Source organism: Apodemus sylvaticus, chromosome 7, assembly GCF_947179515.1.
Source record: "Apodemus sylvaticus chromosome 7, mApoSyl1.1, whole genome shotgun sequence".
Classification (NCBI taxonomy): Eukaryota; Metazoa; Chordata; class Mammalia; order Rodentia; family Muridae; genus Apodemus; species Apodemus sylvaticus.
In genome coordinates, this window is record NC_067478.1 from 75,756,361 (window position 1) to 75,777,765 (window position 21,405).

Here is a 21,405-nt window from a genome sequence, read left to right on the forward strand (position 1 = left end):
CAGCGCTCTTCAGAAGCATCATTAGAAACTGGGAATAAGTCACTTGTCAACTAAACAATGCAGCTTAACTTCGTGTGAGTTCCGCTGACGTCTTTTCTGGAATGGTTTGCATGCTTTGATGGAATGCCTGCTCTGCTCAGTCAGCATTTATAAATAATACGGGCCCCCAACCAAAACCTGTGCAGAACACATTTTATTCACACTCTACCAAAACTGAACTTAAATTTTCTTTTCCCAGAGAAGTGAGCTGGGGGTTATCTGACTCTAGATGATAGTGAAAGATGGCCTAAGAAATTATAAAACACTTGAAATAACACCTATTGGGCGGGAGTGGGAGGGAATCAAGCAACTGACTCCTAAGACTGCAACCAGTCAACCAATGAACAGTAATTAGAAGGGCCATTAAGTGATTGTCTTAAGCTACAAAGAATAATCTGTGGTGCTACTGGTTGAGCTGGTCCCCTATCCAAGCCCGCTGCCTCCTCTTTGCCCTACCTGAGAACCTCCAAGAAGTGACATCAGGCTGGGGGCACTGATGTCTCCAAGCTGGTTGGCTACTTTGTACATGAAAGAGAAGCAAGCCACTTTTGTTTTGACTGATAAGTTATCCATTTGACAAACCTCTCCTGATAGCTGCCAGAAAGGTCGGGTACATCCAACCCGCCCCCCGTACCTTTGTAATTTTCCTGGGGGGAAAATCGTCTTTTAAGGGGCTGGAGAGATGGCTCAGTAGTTAAGAGCACTGACTGCTCTTCCACAGGACCCAGGTTTCACTGCCAGCAGTCCCACATGGTGGTTAACAACCATCTATACCTCCAGTCCTTCAAGATCTGGTGCCCTCTGGCCTCTGCGGACGCCGGGCATGCACGTGGTGCACAAACAGGCAAAACACTCATACACATAAAAAGATTTAAAAAGTAATCCGAGGATAGTAAATGAAAGCAACTCTAACAGTAATTTGGAGTTGAGGCTGTGGCTTAGTGGTAGAGTTGCCTAGCGTATGGGCTCCATTTTCAGAAGCACAAACCCGGAAAAAAAAAAACAAAGGATGCAGTGCATCTGTTTAAGTTCTTTATTTCCACAAAAGTGTTATTTTAAAATTTCACCGTCTATTCCATATTCCATACTTTGGGAACAGAGTGGAGGAGAAACATAAAAGGGTTATTATTCGACAGTTCTGACAAAGTGCTCATATGGCTTCTTGTTTCAGGACAGAATTACCAGTCACAAAGAACCTTTAGGTAGTAATACAGACTTGCAAAGTAAAATATTTACATATTTATACTGTACATTTAGATAGGATATTCTATAGCTCTACTATACAGCAAACTCCAAGCAACCGGGCCTGTCGAACGTAAACGTACCATACCGGCATTCAGTATGGGGACTTGTGTTTACAGAGATGTGAATTTCCATTTGAATCTCATCTTTCCCACAACCTCAGGAGGCTTCTTTTAGCACCCTTGTGACTTGTCTTTATTCCCTATACAAAATAGTTTTCCCCTTTGAGCTTATTCTTAACCAAATTCATGTTAGTAGCAATTAGAGTTTTGTTAAGATCAGTGTATTAATGATGTAAGAATAAACCATTCAGAAGTATCTACAGAGTAAAATAATCTTATTAAACTCCATTTTAAACAAAGTTAACAACACAGTTTATATAGTTCTGCTATCCTAATATTTAAACAAGCTAATAATTACCTAGGCACTTATTAGTATTGATTAGTTACTGTTTTACTCCATTTACAAGAAAGTTTAATATTGATTATACATTTTAGAAAAACAACAATATAAAATGACTGTCATTGAAGTTACCAACAGCTATGCCAAAATGTGCATCAAAAACCCAGCAGTTTACATATTATATACAACACAAAGAAATTCTTGAAATTCTCTATACTTCTTCAACGAAGTACTTCATAAAACTATAAAACAGTAGAGATACTATTCTATTTTTGTGACTGTTTTCCCAATACCTCAGCCTGACAAGCAGGTAGTCCAAGACAAAATCCAGTCCTGTGTTGAGATCCAGGATCCCATGCTGCAGATCTAAACCACCTGCATCCTACAGAGATAGTCCCAGATGCTCTATGTAACAACTAAAGAGGTCGGAAGACAAATTAGCAATGGGTGTCACCAGTGATTTACAATACATTAGGAGCTCAGAGTTAAATGCACCAAGGGTTTGACAGAAGGTTCAGCAGAGAAGCCAAGTAGTTCCCAGACATCACATCTGACCTCGAATTTTAAGGACTCATCCAAGGCTCCCACTGAATGCCTCACCAAAAGCATCTTAGTCCAAAGCGTCTTAAACAGCGGATCTTCACAGAATTGAGTGTAGGGTTGGAAAAAAAAAAAAGCAATAATAAAGGTCTCTGGATGTGTGACAAACAAAAATGAACCCAAAATTAAACACATAATGAATCTTGGTAGTGTTTACCCATGGTGCAAGATATGACCTTACTGCTGCCTTGACTCAAAACATACCACACAGCATGCATCTTGTACTGGGAGGAGGGAGAGGAGGAAATAATGCAGGAAGGGAGGAAGAGGAGGGAAAGGCGAGAGATCTGATATTCTGTTACGAACTGCACTGTTTTCACTGTGCATGCAAAGATTTCTGCTCATATAGAAATGCAATTATAGACAACAATGACTTTGAAAAGTCTACTTTATTTCTCACATGTGGGTAATGTTACTATGTCCTTATAGGCTGCACTATGTTAGACAGAACTACCTCATTGGTTTTTACCTTAAACAAATGGTAAATTTGTGTAAGCCATAAAACTGTTTTAAAATAAATCTGAGTTATCAGTGAGTGTTTGGTGTGTATATCTATTATATATCTGTATATTCCTAACATCATGTAAAAAATCCTCAAACTACAGAGCCTGGCAAATAAATAAAGAAATGATGCGAGAAGAATTTACAAAGCTCAAGACTGGGCTATAAATAAGGAAATGGGAAATGCACAGGTCTGAAGAAATGAGAAAAATCAGTTACTGAGAGAGCAGCAATAATGCTGGCCCAATAAAGAGCTGTCTCCATCTGTCAGCCATGTCTCTGTGTCCAGGCCACACTGCCTACATCATTTGGATTTCACCCAAACATTAAGCATGAAAACTTCACCCTCAAAAATTCAGTCAATCACTACAAACTGTCTCAGAGAAATCCCTGAGGGCACTAATGGGACTAACCCTTCATTTATAACCTATCATGTTCTCTAAACCTGTGTCAAGAAACCACGATAGGAGTGCAAGGATGCCCACACTACAGGGCATAGCAAGGATGCCCGTTTATCATGTGGCTGGAGAGAACTCAGTGGCTAAGAGCACTTGGAGCTTCTGCAGAGGACCCAGCTTTGGTTCCCAGCACCCATGTGACCCCTAACAACCATCCATTCCACCCATTCCAGGGGCTCCAGTGCGCTCTGCTGGCCTGTGTAGACACTGCATAAACATAGGCACACAAAGTGACAGCATTTTACCCCCCTATTGCTTTCCCCATGTTATATTTAATATCTGGAATTCAGGCTGTGGACAGAGAGAGGCAATTCAGGTTTGCAGCTGTGCTGTGTAGTTAACAAGTCACAAGGTCGGACATGGCCCTAAACTATTAGAGGTAAGAGAAGTTACGAAGAGGAAACTAGTGCTAACGTTGGAATGTGACTTAGGAGATAAGGCAGCCGAAGGAGACAAGGAGGGCAAAGTCCAAACACACCAGAAAAAAAATATCAGGGAAAACAAGCACACAAAACCCTTCAAAACCAGTGAGCATTGTTCTTAGAATTCTGAAGGGGAAGAAAATGGAATAGAACTGCCCAAACCAGCTCTCTTATATCTGTCTGTAATTATTGGACTAATTTCCATGGTAAGCTTTTGGTAAAAAGCAAAACATGACTGTGTTGCATTATGCAGTTTCTCAGAAAAGTCTTACAGTTCTGACTCTTTATCATTTTCATCCAGGTAGTACTCATCATCTGTGGTTGTGTCTGTGTCCCAGTCTGAGTCCGGCTGGTCCACTGGGTCGTCCTTGTAGATATTAAGTGGCTCACTTGGAAATACGCCATCTTCTGGCACCTGACCCGCAGGAGAATCTACCAGCTCTGACTGTGACGGGTCGGAAGTATTCAGAACCTCATCCTTGAGGAAGCCAGGGTTCTTCAGGAAACTTGGCTTCCATAATCTTCCCTGTGTGAGTGAGCGTTTGACGTTCTCCAAGAAAGCCAACTGCTGTTCTTTCCCAAAAATTCCATAGTCAATAGGCCTGGAAATGGATGAGGTGGACTTGGGACCTCGTGTCCTATTGTTATACGAAGTCCAACTTTCACTTTCGTAAGAGGCAGGAAGCTCGGAAAAAGATTTGAATCTTCGATTGTACCCACTGTTGGGTAAGGAGCCATCTTCGAGGGACAGTTGACTCAGCGCATGGTCAATGGAAGTGTTTTCAGAGAAATGGCGCCCCCTGGCTTTGGGAGGATGGCTTGCACACAATAGGTCGCTGTGCACATTGAAGTTTCTTAAACTCTTTGACCGGTAGAGGTGAGGCTCAGGTTCTGACTCTGGAGATGGGACACTTCGGTGCTGCAGCTGACAATGGGAGCTTATTGTAGACTTCTGTGTAACCTCTAGGGGGAGAGGAGAATTTAACCTCTGCTGATGGCCAGTGTTTTTTTCTAAGGGGCTGGTTAGTGTAAGCTGAGACGGGGCTCCCAACTCTCCTGAAATCTGAGCTTTAGAACCCTCACTCTTTGGTGGTGTTTCTAAGACACTATGTGACCCATTCAGATGTGGTTGCAAAATGCTAGCAGACTTTTGATTGCAGGACTGACCAGAAGGTTCAGGGCTGGATACTGTGGTGTCCTGGAGAAGGGTCTCAGATTTGTCCACATTCATCTGGCTGCTTTCATCTGTGGACTCTGTGGATTTTACAATAGGTTCAGGGGATAGTATGTTGTCCTCTGGTCTATAAAGAGATAGTCTCCTAAAGCCAGATTTGCTTTCACTTTGGGAGAAGATAGTAGCTACGTGTTTCCTGGGACTTAAATCCTTAGCTGGGATCTTTTTGCTTGCTTTAGATATGGCTGCCAATCTGAGCTTACCTGAGTATCTGTCCTTTGTTTCTAGGTCATCTGTGTTGGTTTTATTTTTATTATTTCCTCTAGGAAGTAAAGTTTGATCCCATGTCAGCATTTGTTCTTCATCTTCAACCTTCCTCATCTCTGCTGTATTTGTTTCCTGACTTCCTGCCTGCCTGGGTTCTGACTGCAGACCTGCTCCCCCTGTCCGAGCCTCTTCTGCAAGCTGCAGCTTACGCAATGCTTGGCTTTCTGAGTCAGAGAACATTTTGTCAGTCGGGTTTTGGCAGTCTGACCCAGTTGTCCCACTGGTTTCCCTAGGTTGTGACCTACTAGAATGGTCACCTACAATGGCAGTCACATGATCTCTCCAAGGATACTGTCCATTTCCTGTTGAGATAGTGGCCATGCCACCTGCACACATTTCGGAATCTCTTCTGGTTTGGGAATTTTCAACATTATCTTCTGAGTGGGATGGGAGACCAGTGGGAACACTGCTTCCTCCTTTAGGAGGCTGTTGATGACTCTTAGTGTTTTCTTCTCCAGCACCTTTTTCCTGATGCAGTAAGGGGGTCTGCAGGATTTGTCTTAGCAGTTCTTTCTTTCTCTTTTCCCTGCTTAGTGAATCTCCGATGGCTGTTTTAGATACATTGCTTGGGGAAATCTCTTCACTCTTACATTCTTCTCTATGAAGAGAAACATCTGGCCCCACAGAAGCCATTTCCTCTAATGTACATTTGGAAGTCTCTCTGTCTGGCAGTTGGGAGACAGCCTTACTTTCAGTGCTGTGGGAGAGGGAGCATGAAGCAGAGTCAACCTGCATCTTTAGGTCTTGCGGTGGAGGTATTCTTGACTGCATTTGTGCAGGGCAATTCAGCTCACTAATTTCTAAAGCATCAGGAGATGCTTTAGTCTCTCCCTGGAAAGCATCTCTAAGTGAATCGGCACCTTGTGCATACTGCTGGAGGAGGCTGCAGAATTTTTTGCTGGGTTTCCTTGGTAGAGTATAATATATCGAAACCACCTCAAAACACTTCACATTCTCTTCATCTCCAGAAACAGAAAACATACTGGTTGTCTTAAACTTATGTAATGCTTTCCCACTCTCTTTTCCTGATCCAGCTGCACACAAAGGTTCGGGGGTTTTGTTTGAAAGGGTAAATGAACTCATTTTGGGGGCCGGAAGCTCACTTTTCTGACCAGTGTGTTCTTGAGCAAATTCCGTTTCAGAGAAAGTGCTCTCTCTAAATGATGAGTCACCCTCCAGAGAGTTAAAGATTCTCCCTCCAGGCCTGCGCATTACAGGAGAAGCATCCATGTCCAGGACTGATGGCTTTCCTCTTTCACCGCTTTCAGCGGAGGCGCGTGGCTCCCCGGAAGGGCATGATATCGCCCTCTTGATGAGGAAAGGGAGTGGTCCTTTCCTAACCGAGGCCGATCTAATGGCTTTCATATCTGTCATCTTCTTGGTGGCTTTGGGTGTCCCCATGACTGAATTTGCAGCAACACCCATTGATTCAGGAGAACTGGGCTTGTCAGATGTGCTCGTCGCAGTGGGAACTTCCGCTTTATTCTTTATCTGGAACGGAAGTGGCCCATTTCTAACGGAAGCAGTCATTACCTTACTTTCCTGCTGCCTGCTGTGTATGAGAAAGCTGGCCGGTTTTCTTGGCAAGGTGCAATAGACTGTGTTGAGCTCGGGAACTTTGGCGCTGTTTTGGTCCTCAGCACAGCTACTGCCTTCTCTTGTGGGTGCCGCTCTACTCTCTGTTTTGGTTAGCTTCTCAATGCAGGACACGCGCCGCCTGACTTTCCCCTTCCCCCTCCCATTCTTGAAGGGAGAGTATGGGTGGCCGTGGACAGCATCATGCGGAAGTGTAGGACCCTCACGACACTCTTGGTCATCTGTGGAATTTACAGCCAGCTGATTGTTTTGGCTCTTGGTGGCCCTGTCTGTTTCTTCTTTTTGTTCTTGACCTAGATCTTGGTCTGAAAGACTCCTGGAGGACACTGTATTGAAAGGTATTGGAAGAGCATCAAGGGAAGAATCTTGGGGTGCATCTGAGGATGCATGTAAAAGACCTCGTGAGACGCTGTGCCCGGTCGCCAGCTTGCTGCCATCGGTAGAATGAATGGAAGGACCTTGCTGCCGCTCAAGATCTAAAATAGCAGACTCCTCGGGAGGCTGTGACTTTTGGTTAGCCGTGGGTTCAAAGCACCAATGGCTATTTTTAATAGTACTTGAACTGTCTTCATTACTTCCTGTTTTCTGGTGACAACCTTGGTTTGGGCTGGGAAGAGATGTCAGTGTTCCACTTTCTTGAATGAAAGGCAGGGAAGCTCCTGCATCAGGTCTCCTGTCCCCGGGAAAACCCTTACTTTTGCTCAGTTCACCACTTTGATGTCTTTGTGTTATATGAATTTGGGAAGCACCTTTCCTGGAAAAGACCCTGGGTGATCTTCTGGAATGTTCTGTGGCAGGTGCATTAAAGTCATACCTGTCATTTGGGGTTGAGTCCTGGGAGTGGGCATTTTGAAAATCAGGTGGATCATTGGAGATCACTGTCTGTGAAACATATTGGGGTAACTCAGTTGGCCTGTTCTTCTGGTTCATCTTGTTTAGCTGGTCATCCTTTGAAATAGACACATCCATAGCTTTCTCACCGTTCATTTCTGTGACCAGGATGTTGGGCTGGGTTTCAGAAAGAGATAGTGATTCAGTAGAATGGCCACAAGCCACAGAAACCTCTGTACAGTTTCTTATTGGAAGCAAGACTGGCTTACTAGGGATTATTTTCTGCAATGTAGCTGTGGCATTCTGGAAGCTGGAACTCTGAGACTCCCTTCTGTCGTCAGGGCTCAGGGGAAAGGGAGTTCTGAATGAAGATACTGGAGTCTGAGCCTTGCCAAACAAGTATTCCTCATCTGCAGCTTCTTCTACAGGGAAGTGGCCCTGATGAGAGTCCAGGCCAGAAGACTGGGTGTGGTAGCTTGAGTCAGTTACAGGGAACCCATCTGGTGTGACAAAATGGGGTGGAAATTGGTTCTCATTAACACGTGAGGTGTCCATGCTCTCCAGTGGGGATGCTTGAAAATCAGATCGCCAGTAATGTGAATCTTCTTGACCTCTGAAAACATATGTTCCACGGCCGGGAGAGCGTGGCCTCCAGTGCTGAGAAGGGACACCATGACTGCCAACAGATGGTGCCCTGTTTGCTTCGATAGAAATCATTTCAAAGTCCTTGTCAGAAGAAGGGAATGGCTTCCTGCTCTGGGGAAAGTCAGACCAGGAAGAATGCTCTTCTTGTCGGCTCCAAAAAGAATTCTGTCCAGATCTCTGTTCTCTGCTCTGTCTGAAGGTACTGCTAAAGAAAGACCTTGCAAATGGGTTATGCTGACGGTAGAATGGCATATTCTCTGAGTTCTCCAATGTGTCAGGACTCACTGCATTATCCACGGGGACATTGAAAGAGTAGCTGTGGTAAGCGTTCTGTGAATGGCACACCTCATACCCCCCACTTTCCTGGAAGCACCTAGGAGACGGATACTGCACAGCAGGGTCGGTGTCCATTGGTACCGGGGCCCCTAGTGACTCTTCCTGATTCTGCCTATGTCTAGAAGCATCTGACCGATTCCATATGATGGATGATAAAGGAGTCCTTTTGGGGCTTTGCTGGTGTCTCACTGGTGTAAAACTACTCTTATTTTGAGTATCGGCTGGAAAGTGTAAACTCCTGGCAGTAAAACGCCCTGTGGCAGGCGAGGCTGATCTTTGCCGGCTGTCAAAGCACAGAGAAGTACTACCAAATGCATTCTTTTGCATGAAGTCTTCCTTTAAGACTCTGGGCTCCCTGGACCTATACATATCATAAATTGTCTTTGTCCTAGGAGAAAAGGTTTTAAAGCCTTCTCTAGGAGCTCCAGGTCTCAGGATATCGTAGATAGACATGTTGGAAGTTTCGCTATGGTAGTTTTGATGCCTTCCTATGCTATGACTATGCCTGTTCCTATGAGACAACTTGAACTGTGTTCTTGATCCATAGTTGAATGGCATTCTGGTATTCATCAAGCCTGCAGATTGTTCCTGAGCCAGCTTGCTGTCCAAATCATCTAAAACTAAAGGAGAAGGTGAATTAATTTTTATACATGATGTTGTAGTTTTATAACAATTAGAGTTATTAAAGTCCCCCTTCTGAGACTCATCTTTTGTTATTATAAATATAACATTAATCTTTTTGTAATCTATTTTGTTTTTTTCAAGACTTTGTAGACCAGGCTGACTCCAAACTCAGATCTACCTGCCTCTGCCACTCAGCTGCTAGGATTAAAGAGTACACCTCCAAGTGGGGCAGTGGTGGTGCACACCTGTAATCCCAGCAATCTGGGAGACAGAGGCAGGCAGATTTCTGAGTTTGAGGCCAGCCTGGTCTACAGAGTGAGTTCCAGGACAGCCAGGACTATACAGAGAAACCCTGTCTTGGGGAAAAAAAAAAAAAAGAGTACGCATCCACCACCTGGCTAATGTAACATAAATCTTGATAGTGTTTAAATGATCACATGACTTTTACAAGACTGTAATGTATTTTTTTTTTCCTCTTCTCACCATATCTTTAAGGATATAAAGCTATATTTTGGGGGCGAGGAGATAGCTCAGTCAGGAAAGTGTTTGCTGTACAAGTGTGAAGACCTGGATTCAGTCCCCAGAAAGAAGCCAGAACAGTGCCATCAATGTGCAATCCTGGCAGTGGGGGAAGGGAGAGCAGAGACAAGTGGGTGGGACCTGGGACTTGTGGCCAGTACCCTAGCCTAAATGGAAACTCCTGATTTCAGGAAGACCTGGTCTCAAACAGCAAGATAGGGATCAGAGTGTCAGCACAGTCATTCAGACTGATTGCTACATAAACAGGAACACTTGAATTTAGATCCCAAGTACCCAAGTAAAAGGCCAGGTGTGGTGACCTGGACCTGTAATCCTATCACTGGGGAGGCAGAGATAAGGGATTCCTGGAACTCAGTAGACAACCAGTCTAACCAAACTGGTGAGCTCCAGGTTCAGTCAGATACCCGGTCACAAAAAATACGGTGGAAGTTGGGATGATGGCTTAGCAGTCATGCAAGGCTGGTGACCTCAATCCCAGGAACCCGTAGAAAAGAGCTGGGTGTGAAGGCATTCATCTAAAACCCAGGGTTCCGGCAGCAGAAGTGAAGCAGAGAATAGGCAAAAGCTCTCACAAACCAGCCACCATGGAATATTCTGTACAATGAAGGCAACCCTGCTAATCCCCCCCCCTTGACCTCATGCACACCATGGCACACTCATGTCTATACTCATGCACACATATACATACTATATACAAAATAATAATTAAATAATTGTCTGAAAGATAGAGAGCTCAGTGAATCAAGGGCTTATCCAGTGTTGTGGTCTGAATGAAAATGGCCCCCAATATCCTCCAGGGAGTGTCACTATTAGGAGGTGTGGCTTTGTTGGAGCAGGTCTGGCCTTGTTGGAGAAAGTGTGTCACTCGGGGGAGCTTTGAGGTTTCTAGCCAGGCTCAGTGGTTCACTCTCTCTTCCAGCTGCCTGCTGATCTGAATGTAGAACTCTTAGCTACCTCTCTAGCTGCCGTGCTGCCAGGCTTCCCACCATGACAAAACAAGAGACTAAACCTCTGAACTTTAAGCTGGACCCAATGAAATATTTTCCTTTATAGGAATTGCCAGTCAGAACCCAATGCCAATTTGGGCTTCTCCATATACATACATACATACATACATACATACATATACATGTATATATATGTGTGTGTGTGTGTGTGTGTGTGTGTGTGTGTATGTGTGTGTATGCATATGCAAAAGTCTTATGTGCATCCCACAGATACAAACATGCTCGCACATCACTCATAGACACATACATACATGAATAAAAAAGGTAGAAAGTCAATTAGGAAGATACTCAATATTGATCTCTGGTCACCATACACATAATAAGTCACCTACATGCTCACCCACACATATATGAACACATACACACAAAACAAGCTCTTGAGGAACCACATACAAAGTTGACTTCTGGCTTCCACAAGCAAATGAACACACACACACACACACACACATGCCTTCACAGAAACCTTCACACACACTCCTGTGTATACATACATACACACAAAATTATATTTTTCCTAATAAATTTTGACCAGGCTCTCTCTGTATTTAAAGTCTGTTTACTCTTTGTGCAACATGAGCTAATAACAGAAGAGAATAATATAAAGTGCAGCATATGCCTGCCATTGAATTACTAGGCAAGCTGAGGATTATTAGTTCATACGTCTATCTCTTTTATGTCACAAGGTTACTGTAATAGTTCAACCTTTATGCACATCATACAAATAAGACTTATTTTCAGGAAAACCACTGTAATATAGCACTCCCCATGTATCAGGCACAGAACATCAATTAATAAACACTCATATAAGCTTTACAGGTATGGCATTTTTACTATTTTTGTTTTATAAGTGAGGACACTGGAGAAATCAAGACTAGGCCCTGGTCACTTAGTGCAGGGATTTGGCCCAGACACTGTCTCCTGAGTCCTACTACACAAAGGCTTCAGCCATGCAAACGAGATATAGCTTTATTAGGAGACAAAGCTGCTGCTGGAAACCAATGCAGACATTTATCTTGTGGTTCCTGAGAGTGTGCTGTACAAGTCAGGGCCCAGTGATCTCCTTACAATATGAAGGATGGAGGCCAAGCCCCGTCCCAGGGCACCAAAAGTAGCTTAGTCTGCAACTTTAGACAAGCCACCATACATCGTTCAAGTTGCTGCTGACCGTGAGAGCAAACCAAGAGCAATACACCTTGCAAGCTCATGGGAGACCTAAATGGGAACAACATATCTTGCAGGCTGAACAGAAGACCAAAAACCGGAGCAACGTATTCTGTCGGTTAAGGGTTCTGTTTGCAGTTAAGAATAAGTTCCTGGTTGTCCTATATTAAATTCTTTCAAGTTAGGGTATCTATTTGTAATTGAGAAAAAGTTCTTGTCTGTCCTGTGCAGGTTAAGGTTTCTGTTTATAGCTAAACATTTGTTTCTGTTTGTCTTATGTTAAGTCCATGCAAGTTAAGTTTATATGTGTTAAGAAGTTCCTGTTTCTTAGATCTGATGTAAATTTCTTGCAAACCCATTCATACAATGTATCTCCTTACCCATTATCCTTCTCTTTCATGGTATCTTTCTAACAATGTATAACAGATCTCTCTCGCCTTATCTCTCCTATAAAAGGGACTTCAAGAGGCCAGCAAGGGCTGTTCTCTTGGGGTAAAACAGCTGGTTGACCAGTCCCAAGTACACCCTAAAATACAGCTTTCTTTAATTAGACAATCATGGATTTGGTCTTTTTACAATTTTCAGGCTTAACACTGGCATTGTTTTGCATTGTATTTAATCATAGTAAACATTTTACTCCATTAAACCATTATAACTGCACTCTCTTTAAGGTGCTTAGATTTTTCTAAGACTTTGCCTTATAACAGACATATTAGCATATTTATTTTATGATGAATACAAATCAATTGTGCATTTATTGGTGAAAATGCTCCCTAATAAAAATCAGATTGGACACAGAAATAAGTATTTTTCAAAGTGATGCAGTTCAGCGTCTACAAAAATCTTTCCTTATTTTGTTAACGACTCACGTTAGTATATTACTTGCTATTTAGTATTTCTTTTAAACTAATGAATCACGGAAAGCAAGGCATGCCAGCATCTGAATACATATACAGCTGTCCTGTCTGAATGCACAAGCAATGTGCCGACTGCATGTGAGTGGCACTAGAGGGATCTTTTCTCTTCTGTTTGGGACTTCTTCTCTGTAAATGCTCCTGAGCTGACAACCCAGCAGAGCTCATCTCGATCACTAAGACTGTGCGAGGAAGGGATTCTCAGTGAAAAGCCATTTGATTTCTAGTCATGGAAACAATCCACAATAAAATCATCAAACTAGATAATAAGGGAGGAGAAAAGACAAAAAGAAAAGAAAACTCTACAGAGTTAATGAAATCTGTCTTTAAAACAAATGATAAAAGAAATCTGTCCTCTTTGAGCTGTTTATGCCCTTCCACACATTTAAGCCTATGTTAACCATACAACAAAACCCCTTGAGAACAGAAAACACAAAAGAAATCCGGGCGCCTGGACTCCTGTCCAGGAGGAGCTGCTACTCTTATCCCATAACAAAATTCACTGACTCAAAGGGGTTCAGACTGTCACAGTAACCGGGCTGTTTTTCTTACTATTCGAGAGGCTGGAGAAATTAGTGCTCTGTCTCCTACCTTCCTTTTAGAGATGCATGGCATGCTGGGATCATTCCTCTTCAAACAAAAGCTTCTTTTGGTCCCTGCCCATCTTGCCCCAGGATGTTCCTAAACAGAGCCTGGTCCCATTTCAGAGCCCACTGAATGTCCCCTTGCTGTGAAGCTGCTGAGTGGCCACGGACTTTCCTAATGGTCAGGCCAGTTAAGATCCAGGAGAACACAGGTAAGGTGAACTATGGTATCAGTTACAAGATTCGTGTGTATTACGTACTTCTGGGATCTATGTCAGTTCAGTGAATTGTTTAATGACTACAGGATTTTTATCACAGTGCATTTATGCCCTAATCAGGAACAGACGTTTAAGAGCAAGCTTTATAGATGTGTTTCTTTTTGACCCAAGGTAAAATATTAAACATTATTACCAGTCCATACGTCTGCCATTCTTTGATCTCAGGTTATTGGCTTAGATTTATATTTAACCTTAAGATTCAAGATCTGGGTTCATATCATGGAATGGAATCCTCCTCAGATGAAGGAAGCAAGCCCAGGCCTTGGTTTGTTTAGAGCATGTACAAACTGCAGTTAGTATTTAATTCCCGGAGTTCCCAGGGAGAGCTGATGTGTGAGCTTACCTTGGAAAAACTCACTCTCCAGCAGGGAAGCGTCCCAGGGCGGAGGCATGCCACTCTCCTCCCTCATGATGGCTGGCTTAGGAACAAACACACTGGCAATGGGTTGGTTCCCAACAGGTGAATTGTATATTTTTGCCTGTCAATTTTAAAATGAAAAAAAAAAAAAGATTATTTTACACCTTCTCTAGTTCAAGTACTCATGTGTTCTCCCCAAAATGTCAACAGTTCTAGTCTAAGAATTACCGATCAATTTTCCCAACACTTGTTTCTTAGTTTATTGTTTCCTTATTTTTGCTGTTTACAATGGATCATGAACACCTACACAGTCTCATATGCATGCTTCCCTAGGTATATATTCACACATACATAACCCTACACACATACTCATATGCATGTTTCCATATATATATATTCCATATCCTCATATTCACATTTCCCTACACGTACACACCTAGGCATTCTCCCCTAAACATACCCCCATTCACACATGCCCCTATGCACACTCATGCACACGCCCCTATATACCTTCTCACACACATACACTACCCTACACACACATTCAGATGTACGATCCATACATAATTCCATGTATGTTTATTCTTATAATAACAATGTTCATGGAGACACTGAGACTTTCAAAATTAAACAAGCCTTATGGTAGGAGAGTGATTCTTGGTAATCAGATAATTAACCTTTCTCAAGTTGGGAGAATTGTCTCCATGGCACTAATGGCTAGGACTTTGGATTTCCTGACTGTGCATTTTCTATTAAGAGTATCTTAGTGGCCGGCCAGTGGACCTTGAGTTTTGTGAGTTCAGAGGGCTTCGAAAAAGACAGTGTTCCTATCTAGAGGTCATTCTGATGGACAGAACAGGGAAGAGACACAAGGAAAGTGGTCAAAAGCATGTGACATGAGAAAGGAAGGGAGGAAAGGGACCAGAGGGCAGAGACAAGGAGAGGGCAGGAAAAATAAAGTGTGGTGTGCTGTACCGGAACTCAGCACACTGCAAGGATTTCTCAAACGAGTTCTATTTTTAGAGGAAGAAGAGTGGAGAACCCTGCCACACACACAGCTGTGAGCAGATTTGGTAATTCTGAAATGAAGCATCGAAAGGTAAGCTCTTGCTCTTCTTTTTAAACAACCGCTATTTTTAAAGGACCGAGGAAACAGTTATAAAGCTAAAGTTGTACTCCGTTAAAAAACAAAATCTGCCAGGCAGTGGTGGCGCATGCCTTTAATCCCAGCACTTGGGAGGCAGAGGCAGGCAGATTTCTGAGTTGGAGGCCAGCCTGGTCTACAGAGTGAGTTCCTGGACAGCCAGGGCTACACAGAGAAACCCTGTTTAGAAAAAGCAAAACAAAAACAAACAAACAAAACCTAGCAAGTGTTCATGTTGACATCAAACTAAATCACTGCCCTATTTTCAAGCCCTATTTTCAAGTGGGTTTATAGCCTTGGGAGGTTTGCCCTGCCCACCTTCACTTTAGGTGCCGCAGCTCCTCCTGCTTTTCCTTTGTCGAACTGGCTGTCAGTCCTGCCTCCTGCCTCAGCTCATCCCGACAGGGTTTGATTCCTGAGCAAGGTTGACAGCTCTGCTCCCTTCCCTGTACTTGCAGGTCACGCTGCTGTCCAGTCCGTCTGTGCCTTGTGAGTCCTTGGCTCCCTGGTGTCTCCTTTCTACCGCATATCATCGTATCTGTGAAGTCGGAGGCCAGAGGTCTAACCTTGCCAAGGCCCTGACTAAGAGCCTAGGTCCCTTGTACACCCCACTCACCTCCCTCGTTTGCCCCCAGATGTCTGCCCAGGTTTCACTGACTTGTGTTTGTAGCCCCATGAGCATAAGTGAATCCTCACAAAGGGGGCTTTTCAATGAAGAAATAATGCTCCCAAGATAATTTATTAATCATTGAATGTAATCTGTCATACAAATATAAAAATATAAGGTAAACAAATAAAACTTAGATTATAGATATCCATTAGGGGTATGAAAACTGAAAGTTAATCACTTGAAAAAATCTTAAAGTTAGTTCTTTTATCCCTAGACAATGAAGAGGCTTCTCTTCCACACTCTTCCAGCCCTCTTCTGTTTTCTATTTTTGGTTCATAGTTTTGAGACAAGGTCTTACTTTGCAGTCCAGGATCATTGGAGCTCACTAGGCACCCCACCATGCTGGCCTTGATGTCACAGAAAAATTTTCTGCCTCAGATTCTCAAATAATTAGAGGTATGTACTACAACACTGGCTCAATTTGCCATTTTATTAACAACTTCTTATAGATGTTATAAAAGCCATCATTCCAAAACCTGTAGTTTTGGTAATTGGTACACAACTTTGTTTGGTTTTGAGATAGGATTTCTCTGTGTAGCCTTGGCTACCCTGGAACTCCCTCTGTAAACAAGGCTAGCCTAGAGCTCACAGAAATCTACCTTCCTCTGCCTCCAGAGTGCTGGGATTAAGTTAAAGGCATGTGCCACCACTGGGCTGCACTTAGCACCCAAACAAACTTCAGATTTCCTCAGTGCATAACAGAGTACATGCCTGTGGCCTCCTGGATCACAATTTTGCATAGGAAACATTAATAATGAAATGGAAAATTCGTGCACTGGGGGCTCAAGTGAGGGATGAATATCTGTCTGCTCTAAGGTCCCTCTATCCAGGAACCCAGGCTCTTTTCTTTAAGACAAACCCTATACACTCAACATATCCAGATACTTCTGATACAGAGATATGTGGACTGAATGGCTAACATCAACCACAAACAAACAAAAACAAAACAAACAAACAAAAAGCAAACATGATTTTACTAACATGCAGCTTTAGGTCTACAGCTGGTCAGAGGTTGGTACCAGGTGTGCAGAAGACTGAACATCATCGGGACTCTACAGACCCTTTATTTCAGCAGTGTGTGAGGTGTTATCAGGAGTTGTTTTCTTACCAGAAACAAGTAAATGCAGATGATCAAAGTCGTTACATTAAAGTCTTTGAATATTTTACCAATCCCATGAAGTTGGTACTAATATCCCCACCTTCAAGAAACTGAAGTTTTAAGAGGCCATGCCATTTGCTTAGATCCCAGTGGAAGTCGAAAGAGGGTTCGTTCCTGGGATGTTGGATTTTAGAACTCATTCTGAATCTCACTGCTCCTAGCAGAATCCCAGAGTTCTTGGTCTTTCAGAATGCTGTATCCAGATAATAGGAATTTTCTTCAGATAAACACAGGCCCCACAGCACCACTGGGGTAGCCTCAGTGCTTTGTGACCCACATCAGACATGGATCCTCTGTTGAAGCTCACTCTTCCCCTCCATGCTGCAGAGTCACCATAAAACAAGAAGTCTATTTCCCATTCCTGGCTTAGAAAATGAGGTTCAAACACCTCTTTGCATTAAAATCATATACAGGCCCTTTCCAAATTTTGCTGTAAGCCTTTCCTTCTCTGTACAGATTCCTGCGCTCCAAGGTCTGACATATACAATGTCCTAAATATCACGGACTTCTAGATCTTTGTCCCTATGTTCTACATTTTTTGCCCTTTCTCAATGTTTTCTTCCTGAAATGGCTTGCTGTGTCCTGCATGGCCTTGGAAGGGCCACCTTGACTAGGTTTCCACCCCTGGAGCAGAGCTAGCAGGATGTGAGTGTTGATAGTTCCTGTAAGGCATGGAGATCATTTGTATACTAATGTACGTATTTTCATGTTCCTCCTTTGGGGAATGCTCTCCCCGTTAAGGTTAATGACTCCACGATAATTAGAAACAGCATGAGTCTGGAAGGTAAGAAAGGAAGGCAAAATGTGTTCTTCAGCAAATGGTAAGTGCTGTGACCTTCAAGACAGTTCTTAAGGCTGTAGGAAAGAACTCTGAAAACATGAGTTCCAGTTAATTTCTCAACTATGCAAAATATAAGGATGAAATATGAATTGTATGAGGGACTTTGTGGACCTAAAAGAACAAAGGCTGCTGCACTAAAGAGCCAGCTTGTCAGAAAGATACAAAGGCAGGTAGATTCCCGAGTTCAAGGTCAGCCTGGGACAGAGTGAGTTTAAGTCCCAGGTATGGTGGGAATGGTAATCTCAGTATGTGAACCCGCCCACCTAAACTTATTGTTTGTGCTTACAGAGGCAGGCAGATATCTGAGTTCATTTGCTATACTAAAAAAAGAATGTACTTGGGCTGGAGCGATGGCTCAGCAGTTATGAGCACTGATTGCTCTTCCAGAGGTCCTGAGTTCAATTCCCAGCAACCACATGGTGGCTCACAACCATCTGTAATGGAATCCCATGCCCTCTTCTGGTGTGTCTAAAGACAGCTACATTGAATCTGTATAGTGCTTTAGGCAAAATGGCCGTTTTAACTATATTGATTCTACCGATCCATGAGCATGGGAGGTTTTCCCATTTTTTGAGGTCTTCTTCCATTTCCTTCTTCAGAGTCTTGAAGTTCTTGTCATACAGATCTTTCACATATTTGGTAAGAGTCACCCCAAGATACTTTATACTGTTTGTGGCTATTGTGAAGGGGGTCATTTCCCTAATTTCTTTCTCAGCCTGCTTATCCTTTGAGTATAGGAAGGCCACTGATTTGCTTGAGTTGATTTTATAACCTGCCACTTTGCTGAAGTTGTTTATCAGCTGTAGGAGCTCTCTAGTGGAGTTCTTTGGGTCACTTAGGTAGACGATCATGTCGTCTGCAAATAATGATAGTTTGACTTCTTCCTTTCCAATTTGTATCCCTTTGACCTCCTTATGTTGTCGATTCAATGCAATACCCATCAAAATCCCAACTCAATTCTTCACAGAGTTAGAAAGAGCAATTATCAAATTCATCTGGAACAACAAAAAACCCAGGATAGCTAAAACTATTCTCAGCAACAAAAGAAAATCTGGGGGAATCAGTATCCCTGACCTCAAGCAATACTACAGAGCAATAGTGTTAAAAACTGCATGGTATTGGTACAGTGACAGGCAGGAGGATCAATGGAACAGGATTGAAGATCCAGAAATGAACCCACACACCTATGGCCACTTGATCCTCGACAAAGAGGCTGAAAACATCCAATGGAAAAAAGATAGCCTTTTCAACAAATGGTGCTGGTTCAACTGGAGGTCAGCATGCAGAAGAATGAGAATTGATCCATCCTTGTCTCCTTGTACTAAGCTCAACTCCAAATGGATCAAGGACCTCCACATAAAGCCAGACACTCTGAAGCTAATAGAAAAGAAACTGGGGAAGACCCTTGAGGACATCGGTACAGGGAGAAAGTTTCTGAACAGAACACCAATAGCGTATGCTCTAAGAGCAAGAATTGACAAATGGGACCTCATAAAATTACAAAGTTTCTGTAAGGCAAAGGACACCATCAAGAGGACAAATCGGCAACCAACAAATTGGGAAAAGATCTTCACCAATCCTACATCAGATAGAGGGCTAATATCCAATATATATAAAGAACTCAAGAAGTTAGACTCCAGAAAACCAAACAACCCTATTAAAAAATGGGGTACAGAGTTAAACAAAGAATTCTCACCTGAAGAACTTCGGATGGCGGAGAAGCATCTTAAAAAATGCTCAACTTCATTAGTCATTAGGGAAATGCAAATCAAAACAACCCTAAGATTTCATCTTACACCAGTCAGAATGGCTAAGATTAAAAATTCAGGAGACAGCAGGTGTTGGAGAGGGTGTGGAGAAAGAGGAACACTCCTCCACTGCTGGTGGGGTTGCAAATTGGTACAACCACTCTGGAAATCAGTCTGGCGGTTCCTCCGAAAACTGGGCACCTCACTTCCAGAAGATCCTTCTATACCACTCCTGGGCATATACCCAGAAGACTCCCCACTATGTAATAAGGATACATGTTCTACTATGTTCATAGCAGCCTTATTTATAATTGCCAGATGCTGGAAAGAACCCAGGTATCCCTCAACAGAAGAGTGGATGCAAAAAATGTGGTATATCTACACAATGGAGTACTATTCAGCCATTAGAAACAATGAATTCATGAAATTCTTAGGCAAATGGATGGAGCTAGAGAATATCATACTAAGTGAGGTAACCCAGACTCAAAAGGTGAATCATGGTATGCACGCACTAATAAGTGGGTATTAACCTAGAAAACTGGAATACCCAAAACATAATCCACACATCAAATGAGGTACAAGAAGAAAGGAGGAGTGGCCCCTGGTTCTGGAAAGACTCAGTGAAACAGTATTCAGCAAAACCAGAACGGGGAAGTGGGAAGGGGTGGGTGGGAGGACAGGGGAAGAGAAGGGGGCTTGCGGGACTTTCGGGGAGTGGGGGGGCTAGAAAAGGGGAAATCATTTGAAATGTGAATAAATTATATCGAATAAAAAAAAAGACAGCTACAGGGTACTCATCACATATATTAAATAAATAAATAAATAAATAAATAAGTAAATAAATAAGATCTTTTAAAAAAAATCCCTGCACTTAAAAAAAATGTACTTGATGTCTCTTTTAAGAATCAAAGGGCTAAGGTCATAAAATGCTGATCCGTTAAATCAAAAGGGAACCTAGGATGATTATTTGAATTGATATGTAAATCAAAGACTGGGCTTTGGTCTTCAAGAGCTGAGCTATCTATCCACAGCCATCTGGAAAGCCAACTGAAGCAGAACACAGAGCTGTCAGCTTGTACCCACATTTGACTTCAAATTGTTCTTTTGCCACTCCCAAACATCCTTTCCTCAAGAACTCCTCTCTAAGCTGAGGCTGGTCCTTGGCAATGGCTGCTCATCCTTCCAAGTCCAGGTCCTGCATTACTACTTTCTCCACAGGAACCTGTCCTCAACCCTCTCAAGCAGAAGTCTCTCCCACCACGCTTTTTATACTCTTTTGTTGTTGCATTTACATACATCATAATATTGCATGTTACATTTGCAATAATATTACATTGTGTAATATTTCATGTACATAATATTGCAGATTACAGCAGCATGTCTAAAGTTTGGATTCTGTTTTCGCTCTGCCACTAGCTTTCTCTCCTTCCTACCTACCAGGGATCTCTCTCTTCTCTCTGATTAAGGAGACCTAGGATTCTAAGACAGATGAGTCAGGTCCTGGAGGTGGCAAACTTCCAAAGGAAGCAATAAAGCAGTAATTTATTTGTATCATGAACATCAACATAATACATAGTCTGCAAGGGCTGATTAATGACAAAATTCAAGATAGTCTCCTGCCACAGTAATAGTCTCTCCTTCTGGACTCTAAACCATTTTAAAAATTTGTGTGTGGAAGTGGTAGTATGGTGTGTGCCTGTTATATGTATGTGTGTGCAGGTGCATTCCCTGTGTGCACATACCAAGGTCAGAGGAGGATGTCTTGTCTTTCTCTATCACATTCCACATTACTCCCTTGGTAGTC

General features: G+C 42.8%; 1 protein-coding gene across 1 annotated transcript in view; it reads right to left on the minus strand.

Annotated features, from left to right (window-relative positions):
• Window positions 1-1,670: 1,670 nt before the first annotated feature.
• Window positions 1,671-21,405, minus strand: part of Exph5 (exophilin 5) — a 41,227-nt gene continuing 21,492 nt past the window's right edge. The window contains exons 3-4 of the mRNA XM_052188338.1: window positions 14,025-14,160; window positions 1,671-9,193 (exon numbers count right to left, since the gene is read on the minus strand). Of these exons, the coding sequence (XP_052044298.1) occupies window positions 3,933-9,193; window positions 14,025-14,091 (5,328 nt within the window). The 5' untranslated portion in view covers window positions 14,092-14,160 and the 3' untranslated portion in view covers window positions 1,671-3,932. The remainder of the gene's footprint in view (window positions 9,194-14,024; window positions 14,161-21,405) is intronic.